The 10197-nt window shown below is 57.0% G+C and overlaps 1 protein-coding gene across 1 annotated transcript in view; it reads left to right on the forward strand.

Moving 5' to 3' along the window:
- Fyco1 (FYVE and coiled-coil domain autophagy adaptor 1) overlaps nt 1-10197 on the forward strand; it is a 60064-nt gene that overhangs the window by 45094 nt on the left and 4773 nt on the right. The window contains exons 15-17 of the mRNA XM_010624387.3: nt 2867-2962; nt 7810-8020; nt 9815-9924. Of these exons, the coding sequence (XP_010622689.1) occupies nt 2867-2962; nt 7810-8020; nt 9815-9924 (417 nt within the window). The remainder of the gene's footprint in view (nt 1-2866; nt 2963-7809; nt 8021-9814; nt 9925-10197) is intronic.

Below are 10197 nucleotides of genomic sequence, written 5' to 3' on the forward strand. Positions count from 1 at the left end.
CAGCGCACCTAGCAGTGGGCACCACCGCCGCCAGCCAGGCACAGAGGTCGCTTCGGCCCTGAGGTTTCCGGTTAGAAAACCTCAGAGGGAGCCCTCTAGTGGTCAGCCTGTGTCGCCAACACTTCCACCGCGTCCCCAGTGGTGCCCTTCACCTGGCGGCCCAGTGCGCATCTGCACGCGAGGTGTGATGAAAACAGTGTTTAATGTTTAAAAGTTACCACCGTGAAAGACGCGAAGCCGCCTCAGAGTCCTCCCTTCTACCGCGCACGCGCCTCCCGTCCTCGCCACTTCGCGGTCCTCCCTCCCAGGGCCTTTAGCTGCGCTGCCCTGGCTGCCTCCGTGTCCTGAATGGATTCAGACGTTGACCCGTCGTGGTCATTTCGACTTCGGCGAGGAGCCAGAGCCACGCGGTGCCAGATCCGGGGAGTAAGGGGGGCGAGGACTCAGCGCCGTGTTCTTACCCATCCCGCCTTTCTCTCGATGGCGCTCGGGGGCGGCGGTCACTGGGCTTTTTATCGTCCCTCACCTCGTGAGGACCCTCGGGAAAGAGGACTGCGGAGCTGCTGCAGAGAGGGGCCAGGACGACGGGACGACTGTGTGCAGCGCAACAGGGAGGCTTTTAAGGGGCGTTCGTGGCAGTGAGCCTTTGGCTGCAGTGAACATTTTTAAATGGAAACATTTACCGTGTTTTCCCGTCACTCCTTGTTCATGTGGTGAAACAAGTGCCTCCTAAAACAGTTCTTACCCTCACAGCACGTAATGCACTATAGCAGGCATTTCCCGTCCCGTTTGCTTCACTTTTGTGTTGGTCATAACCTGCTAAGTCGATTCACAGCCCCTAAACGGATCACAGCCCACAGATTGAAAAGCACGCTCTGCCCCTAATCGTTGCCATGGGGACCTGTGTGGCACCTGCTCAGAATCCACCCCTTGCAGGTAACCAGGCCCTGGCTGTCCGGTGTGGTGGGAGTGCAGCGCTCCTCGGCCGGGGCTGTGTTCTTCTCTCATTCTTGGTGCGCACTCTTCAGACGAGGTTGACAGGTGACACTGCCTGCGTGGTCCCGGCCACCTGCTCTGCCCTGGCCTCTGCCTCCCACCGTCAAGGGAGGCTGGACTTGATGGTCACTCACAGTGGGGCCCCGCGATTCCCTGTCCAGGGTGGTCGGGAGCGGCAGGGTGGTGACAGGGGCCGCAGGACACGAGCTTCTCCCCCAGGCCGGGAAGAGTAGCAGTGGGCGTGAGGCCAGGGGCGTGAGCTGCTGCTTCGTGTGGGGAGGAGTGAGGCTGGGGACTCCGGTGCTGCCCGGCTGCTTCCCCTGCCCTCTCCCGGCTCTGCTGCAGGCGCCACACAAACGTTCCTGCCCCGCAGCCGAGGGGCAGCCAGGCCAGTTGGGGCAGGACTCACTGACTCTCTTTCCTTTCTACGTTCCTGGGGGCCCCTGGGCTCAGGTGGGCCATCTCAGGGTGTGGCTGGTGGGCATGAAGCACCCCATGCCCCTCACAGTGCACCGGGTGTAAGACGTGGGCAGCGGTGCGGTCAGAACCCTCCTGAGCAGAGGTGCCCAGAGCCTCCAGGCAGAAGCCCTCGGGCTTCAGGGTGTTTTCTGGTGCACGTTTATATTTCTGCTGCCCTGGATTTGAGCTCTGAGCTCCCCCAGCCTGGGAACTGGGGTCTGTTCATTCTCCAGGACGACAGCAGCACCTCTCCGGGGCGGCCACCTGGAGCGTGGCATGCATGTCAAAGCCCCTGGCCCACCGCCTGCATCCTCGCCACTGGCCAGCGTCACGCCTGTGAGCTGTGTGTGGTGACACCCTGTCCCCATGCGGGGCCACAGCCATATGTGCACAGAGAGCACTTCCGGGCACGGCTCCGACCCAGCTCGGCCCGGGCTGCCTCCTCAGGACCCAGTTCCCGGAAGCCAGGCTGGAGTGCAGGTGCCTGGGGCCAGATGGGGACAGCCTTGCCCGGAGCAGTCCTGGGAGGAACAGTTTGGGACGTGCTGACCTCACCCTTAGGGACACTTGGAGCAAGCCCTGCAGGGCTGTTGAGAAAGGACTGGGTACACTTGGGGAAGAAGCCGTTCTGGGGGAGATCTTCCTCTGCCAGCCTCCCTTGCGGGCACCACCTTCCCTTCTGGACCCGTTTGTCATCTGGTGGAGGTGGGACCTTGAGGGGGACAGTCAGGCTCCGGGGTCCCCGAGATTGAATCGGCCACGGACCAGGCCCAGCAGGGAGAGCACTGAGCGAGTCAGAGCCTCTGCTTCTGTCCCAGCCCTGTTGCAGCTCTGGGTCCCCATCTGACGTGTGGGGGCTGTGGTCTGCTGCTGTGTCCTGGGGAGCAGACGTCCATGGCCAAAGAGTCACAGGAACAGCAGAGTTTACATCCCAGTGTCTTCCTGCGGGCGTCAGGATGGTGTCGAAGTGCGCCTTGACTTCCTGGGAGAGGGGACAGTCTGTGGCGCTTGCCACCCCAGCGCGGGGTTCCATGGAGCACACCTGGGGGTGTCATAGGGCTGTGCTGCCCGTGGCTCCCGTTGCAGACGAGGGGAGAGAGGTGGAGTCCTGGCTCTGTTCCCTTTGCGTGAGTCTGTCTCTCTGCTTCTGGCCCCTATTCTCGTGTCCCGAGGCCGTAGCAGGGATGGAAGGCTGGAGTGCCGGTGGCAAGGCCACTGCGTAGTCACCTCCTGGCCTGGTGCTCCCCTCCTCCCAGCGCCAGGAGACGCCGCCGCTGTCCCTGAAGCCTGCCGTCATCTCCTCCAAGACTCCCTGCGCATTCTGAGGTCGCTCAGGGCCCGGCGCCGGGATCTCAGGGTGTGGGACCTCGTGTGCTGGTAGCTGATGCTGTTCTCCTCTGTGACGTTTCAGGGACACCACCTCAAACTCGCTGACCCCCGAGGACACTGAGGACACGCCCATGGGGCAGGACGCTGAAATCTGCCTGCTGATGTCCGGGGAGCTGATGTAAGTGGCGGGGACCCCAGAGAGGAGCCCCAGAGCTGGGCACCGCCCACACTCTGACTTCAGTTTCTGCCTTTTCTTTTTTAAGACATCATTTATATCCGTTCAGGTTGGTTCGCCTTTCGTAGTGTGCAGTGCTTGAATTCTGACAAGCCATGTGATGTAAGCACCGCTGCAGTTATGGTTGCAACAGTCCTGTTGCTCTAAAAGGTTCCGGTGCCCTTGGCTGTCGCGCCCAGACCCCACCTTCTTTTTCAACAGTAACTGTTTAATTTTCTGACTGCATGAGCAGTGCGTTTCCATTGTAGGAAATTAGACGTAGAGATGAGGAGCCTCGGGGTACACAGTGTGCACCTAGATGACAGGCGGCCTCAAAAGGGCACCTCGTCTGTTTGGGATGGAGCTGTGGTAAATGGCGTGTGTTTTTGGGCGGCTGGGATTAGCAGCTACTGTTAAAGTCAAACAAGGAGGATTCCGTAAGTTGTTTGGAAACAGTAGTCCTTGGCTGCAGGGCTCGGTGACAGATGCCCTCATGCAGGTGTCTCTGTGCCGCTCTGCATCTGTGATATAATTCCAAGGACATAGGGTTGGAAATGCATCGCATGACCGTGCTCTGCCTACACTCAGCCCTAGCAGCTCAGCTCCCAGTGTGGGGTTTACACACGCGGGCACCGCTCTCCCACAAAGAAGGGTAAACTTGAATCGCTTGTAGGAAAACGGATGCACCTTGAGAGCATAACATTAAGTGAAATAAATCAGATAGACAAGCTTAAATGTGGCATGGTTTCTCTTACAAAAGTATAAAAAGCAAAATAAAAGGTGGGTAATAGGAAGGAGGGAAGTGGATTTTTGTAAAAGGGAAGGAGACCGAGAGATGGGTCAGGGAGGGCGGGGAGGGGACATAAAACGAACTAACGTGTGCACTCCACGGACCATCTCCTCACAAAGAATGCAGTCACTGTGTATCACAAACACGTACTAATAAAAGTTATTTTAAAATAAAAAAATAGTGGGGCACGGTGGCACACCCCTATAATCCCAGCACTAGGGAGGCTGAGGCAGGAGGATCATCAAGGGTTCATGGCCAGTCTGGGCTAGACCACAAGATCCTGTCTCAAAAAATGTTTTTAAATAAACAAACAAACCAATAAAAAAAAAAAAAGAAAAGGAAGCTACCCAAATATCCCTTTCACACTTTTCATAGCCGTGAGAACAAGAAGCAGTCGAGAACTCAGGTTGTCGTGAGCGAGTGCTGAACTTTGTTCAGTGTTTTCCTGCCTTGATGGCTTTGGTCCTCCGCATTTTCTTCCTTGCCAGGGGCTGATCCGACCCTAGGGTTCCTGTAAGGGAGACGACAGGGAGTAGAGACACAAAGATAGTATTCAAGGTATGAAAGGCCCCGGAGAAGCGTGCACAGACCCCATCACTCTGCAGTCGGCACACTTTCGTGGGCCAGCAGGAAGCGGAGGGGTCGGGGTGATGAACTTTTCCTGGAACGGCGACGGCAGTAAGAATGGGGTGAGAAAGAACGAGGCTCAAATAAATAAATTAAAATAAAGTAAAACAGGGGCCGGGGATTTAGCTCGATCGATGGTTCTGCCACCTGCCTCACGAGCTCAAGGTCCCGAGTTCGATCCCCGGTACCAAAAACAAAATAAAACACAGCACGAAGATCAAGTCAGTCCTCACAAAGAAAACAAGTTAATTGGGAGCAAGTCCTTCCCCATACCTGGCTCCTGCGTTCCTCCTGCCATAGGAGCCCTGTGATTACAAGCTTTGGCCGCGTAGTCGGGAAGCCTGCAGCCTTCCATGTTTTTCCTATCCCTAAAGCGAGTCACGCCGGCCTCGGGTCTGTGGGCCTAAGTCACGTAGTCTGGTCCCCAACAGTTCTCACGTAGCTTGGGCCCCACACTTCCTCAGCCTGTCGATGTGACAGACGGCACCGAAGGATTCCCAAGGCGGGACCAGCCTTGCTTGTGGGAGTGGGACCCCTCTCCGCGACGTGTTCCTCCCTCCGTGTGCCGCGGGACTCAGCACTCAGCCTGACGCTGTTGTTGCCCAATGCACAGCCCACCGTGTCCAGTGCTCTCCTCACAGAAACCCCTGCACTCCCCGAGTTTTCCAGGCATCGCCTTTGTCTCTTGTTCTCAGGAGTCTCGTTGGTGTAGGTTGTAGCGTGAATTTCTTGGTTTTTCCCATCGGGGTCGGCTTAGTTCTTAAATATGTAGGTTTATGTCTTTAATCCGATGCAGGATGTTTCTAGCTGTCTTTGCTTTGAGTATCTTTTCCAGTGTTCTGTTCTCCCTCTCCTTTGGGACTCGTGATATGAAAAGCAGGTGGTTTGTATGTGTCTTTCGAGGCCTTCGGGATCCCCCACCCCAGTTCTTTTCTGTGTTGTGCAGATTGTGATTTCTGCTTTTCTCTTTTCGAGTTTAACTGTTGGATTTATTCATCTTTTAAGCCCATCCAGTAAGTTTTTCATTTTGTTTTGTTTTGATTTGTTTGTCTGCCATATCAAGGATTATACCAGACCCCTCAAATTGAACTCCATTCCTAGCCCTTTCTAAATTTTTTTTTTTTAATATTGAGACAGAGTCTCGCTAAATTGTTAAGTTGCCCAGGCTGGACTTGAACTTGCGGTCCTCCTGCCTCAGCCTCCTGAGTGCTGAGATTACAGGTGTGCACCCCCATGCCCAGTTTGTCATAATTTTTAGTATTTCTAGACGTGATTTTTCTTTCTTTTTACTTTTGCATTGTTTCAAGAATATTTGAAGTCATTACTGCGGTATTTCTGTGACAGTGTTTTAGGAGGTTCTCGAATCTGATTGACGTCAGCGCTGGCTTCTGGTGTCTGCAATTCCTTGTGTGAGTCAGGGTTTTCCGGCCCCCAGCGTGACCCCTAGGTGGGGCTTGTGACTGCTGAGCCGCTGTCATTTCCTGGGGTCTTGGGGTCCCTGGCCAGCCTCTTTGTCTTCCCTGCCCTTCACATGTACAGTGGACCCTTGACTTATGAACTCAGTTCATTTCCCAGGGCTGGTCGTAACTCAGGTTGGTCAATGAAGGCTCAGGCTCCTCTGCACAGCCTTCAGGGTCTCTCTCCTGTGTAATTCAGAGCTCAGTGTCCTTGGAGAGACCCAGGCCCAGGATTTCTCAGTGAACCCCACAGGGGACAGGATGCAGTCACGTTCCTTCCAGAACTCTGTAAGGGTTAGGTCTGTATCTGAGAACTCCTGCGCGCACAAGCAGCCGAGTTTCGGGCTGTAACTCAAGACTTTGACTGTATGCCGGGCTGGTCGTAACTTGAGGGTCCACTGTACTGCAGTCTCTCTCCCGAATTAGGTACAGATGATTTAGTTGCACTTAGTGAGGAAAATCAAGGGCATGTTTGAAATTGTTCATTATCAAACTTTCTGAAAATATACCTTCAAGTAAAGAGATAAGAAAAATGATGAGATTAAGAAATGACTAAACACACAGGCTCGGCAAATCCTTAAGGACAGCAGGATGAAATCAATACCGAGAAGAGCTCAGCTGCCCCATGAATGAAACACAAAGAGCACGACTAGTCCTTGGAGCTGACGTTTTCTTCCCTGACTCTTTCAGAGAGGAACAGCGAACTAAGGTTTGGCGAGTGCACTACAGGAGAATCTGAAACATGTTAAAAGTAGGGCTAGCTCGGAACACGGAGAGTTTGTGGGCATGCTTGGCTCATGTCAGCTAGAATTTCTGGAGGCATGTGGTGGAATTTACCCTGTGATATGGGTCTTGTAGACAGTAGCAGCTCTCTCTCTCTCTCTCTCTCTGGTTTCTCTCTCTCTGGTTCCCCCACACCCTCACTGCTGGGAATTGAACCCAGGGCTTTCACACTGACCTGTGTTGCCAGCTCCTGCTATATTTTTTTATTTTGAAATGGTCCTCGCTCATTTGCCCAGGCTGCAGTCAGACTTGCCACCCTCCTGCCTCAGCCTCCCAGAGTGCTGGGATCACAGGCGTGTGCTGCCACACCCAGCTCAGTAGCGGGCTTCTCTTATTTATCATGATATCCAGGCAGAGCTGCCAAAGCCTTTCATTGGCACCTCCTCTGGAGAGCCGAGATTGCCCTGGCCGAGAGGGTGCTGGTGCCTGGAGAGGTCTGGAGCCCCAGGGGAGAAAGTGACCCGGGCTTAGGAGGGACATTGTGCTAGGGCCATGGCATATACACGGCATGCAGTCAGATATCCACCACTTTTGCACAGCAGAACCCTCTCCTGCCTGCTCTGCTTCTTGGAGTCTATAATTAGAGAGAAAGATCCGTTAACATCGGAGCAGCATCCCCCTGAGCCTTCACGTCCATCCTTCCTTAAAATGGGCCAGGAAGACATTTTCTCCAGGAAAGGCAGCTCGGCGCAGTGGCAGGTGTGGCTTCGGGTCAGACCTGCGTGGACTAGGGCCGCGTTTCTCCCTCTGTCTGAACCGGAGCTTCCTGGTCGTAGACTGGGACCAACCTGGCCTCCCTCTCCCCGCTGTGGTCACACACAAGGCCGGCCGCCGCACAGCTGAGGAATGGGGTTCAGGAGAGCGAAGGCACTGCAGGCCCTGCTCCCTGCAGCTCCAGGGGGACGTAGCCAGGTCCCTGGTTCCTCACAGAGCCCCAAGAGCGGCGTCCACCGTCATGAGGCCAGAACTTCTGCAGGAGGCTGCCCCTGCCCAGTGTGAGCTAGAACACGGCACACAGCCCGGGGAGGCCACCTCAGCTGGTTACGCCGCCATCTCCCTCACCCTGTGTGACACAGAGCGGGGCCTCGGTGGCAGAGCTGGCCACGGACGCAGACCGTCACCGGTGGTCAGGTCCCTCTGCCTCTCTGCCCTAGGATCAAGGTGCCCCTGACCGTGGACGAGATCGCCAGCTTCGGCGAGGGCAGCAGGGAGCTGTTCGTGAGGTCTGGCACCTACAGCCTCATCCCCATCACCGTGGCCGAGGCTGGCCTCGCCATCAGCTGGGTCTTCTCCTCCGACCCCAAGAGCATCTCGTTCAGTGTGGTCTTCCGGGAGGCGGAGGACACACCGCTGGACCAGTGCAAGGTAGGCAGCGGGCACCCTGCCAGCCCTGTGCCCACGTGGGCACGCCTCGTCTGGATGGCAGGGGAAGACCGCGGCTCAGGACGGCCGTCTCCGATGCCAGAGGTCCCTCCCGTGCGGCAGGCGGAGCCTGACCTTGGGAGCTCCAGGAGAGGCCGAGGGGAGCCCAGGCCCAGGGCTCGGGGGAAGGACGATTTCCTCATAGAGCCGTGCAGCTGTGCCCTCCAGTGGACCCAGAACTTGGGTGGAGAGAGCGGACATGTCAGGTCCGACTGTGCACCTGCCCCGCTGTGGCCGCCCAGTGACAACCACGTCCTGTGACCCTGGAGCCTGGGCCCCCACAGTGCTGCCTCATCTCTGGCTCCCGGTGCCCTCCCTCCCTGGGTGACGAGCGCTGTCCTCCACAGTGGACACCAGGGGCCAGACAGAGCCCACGTCCCCGGGCCGCCAATGCCTCTGCCTTCACAGCTGCCTCCTCAGCCGAGATGGGGCAGCAGGAACCTCGGCTGTCCCAGGCACCTGCTCAGCCTCTGTCCTGAGGATGCCCGGGCCCTGCCAGCCTGGACTCGTGGGAGGCAGTGAGCGCAGTGTGGTGGCAGCAACTCAGGTCCTGGTGACAGAGGCAGGAGCGCAGGAGCTGTGATGGGCCCCTCGTCACCAGACTCATCACCGAGCGCCTGCCGTGCCCGGGGACAGAGGTGGGGTCCACCCTGGGAGACGCACACCACGGAGTCCAAGGCCCGAAAGTCTCAGCAGGGCAGGATGCACTGGTTGTGCCCCCATGCTGGGAACGGCGGTGTGGAGGTCTGGTGTGGGAGGAACAGAGGCCGGCAGGGGCGTCCGGGCAGGGGCGGCCAGAAAAGTCCTGGGATGCGAATGGGCACACAGCCGGGGAGCCATGGGTGCAGGGGAAGCGGGGAGCTCTGAGCGTCTGCACTGTAAAGTCAGGCAGATCTCGAATAAATCATCTCGCAGTGCTGGTCTGCATCACACAGACAAACAGCACCAGAGCAAACCCAGAATCGGCAGAAGGCGAAAACGTTAAGCTCAGAGCAGAAAGAAGGGAAGTAGAGACTCAGAGTACGGCACAGAAAAACCCTTAGCCACACCAACCACAAGACCCAGGTAAACACAGTTAGGGACTAAAGAGGGAGCCCAGCCGTTACCACCGAGATCCAGGGCCATCCGCGATCACGTAGCCAGCAAGTTGGAAAGCCTAGAAACTTCTGAATATATGACAACCAAAACTGAACCAGGAGCATCTAGAAAACTTAGGTGAATAAGAAGCAATTAAAAAAAAAAAGAAGCAATTAGATTGAAGCACTAATAAAAGCCCCCAACAGGGACAAGTCCAGAACCACACAGATTCACTGGTGAATTTTACCAGGCTTTTAAAGAACAGCTAACAACAGTGCTTCCTAAAGTATTCCATAAAACAGAAGGAGAGGCCCTTCCAAACTCATTCCACACAGCCAGCACGGCTCTGCCACCAAGACCTGCTGCGGACACAGGGACAGACGACAGGCCGATAGGGTTGGTGGGCAGACACCACACACAATGGAATTCAGCGGCGTGTGAGAGATCCCGAACCATCATGGAGTTGGTTTCATCCAGGGGTGCAGGGGTGGTTCCACAAGTCAGCGAGGGAGTGCAGCAGGGAAATAGAAGCAAGGGTAAGAGGCTCCGGGGCTCAGGGGGGTGGGACGCGGTGTCGCCAAAGCCAGGTGTGTCCGAGGCTCTTCAGCCGCGCCCCTTGGAGCCCCTGCACCTGAGCCTCCTCCTCTGCTCCGCCCCCAGGTCCTCATCCCCACCACCCGGTGCCACTCACACAAGGAGAGCGTCCAGGGCCAGGTGAAGGTGCGCACGCCCGGCATCTACATGCTCGTCTTCGACAACACCTTCTCCAGGTAGGCGTCGGCCGCCCGTTCCTGCGCAGAGTGACAGTGCCAGGGTCCGACCCCACCTGAGGCGGGCAGAACCGGTGGAGGACGGGGGAGAGAGGACTGAAGGGGAGGCTGAGGGTGCAGATCGCAGCCCGAGGGGCAGACGGGGCCCCTGCGTCTCCGGAAGCCACCTCTGTGGGCTGCAGGCTCGGGTGCCCGGCTTGGGCTGTGGAGAGCAAGCGAACGGAGAGGGCTGGAGGGCAGCCCTGAGCGCGCTCCCCTGCCCTCCCACCGGGC

Source organism: Fukomys damarensis, unplaced genomic scaffold (genome assembly GCF_012274545.1).
Source record: "Fukomys damarensis isolate Sample0158 unplaced genomic scaffold, DMR_v1.0_HiC HiC_scaffold_12, whole genome shotgun sequence".
Taxonomy (NCBI): domain Eukaryota; kingdom Metazoa; phylum Chordata; class Mammalia; order Rodentia; family Bathyergidae; genus Fukomys; species Fukomys damarensis.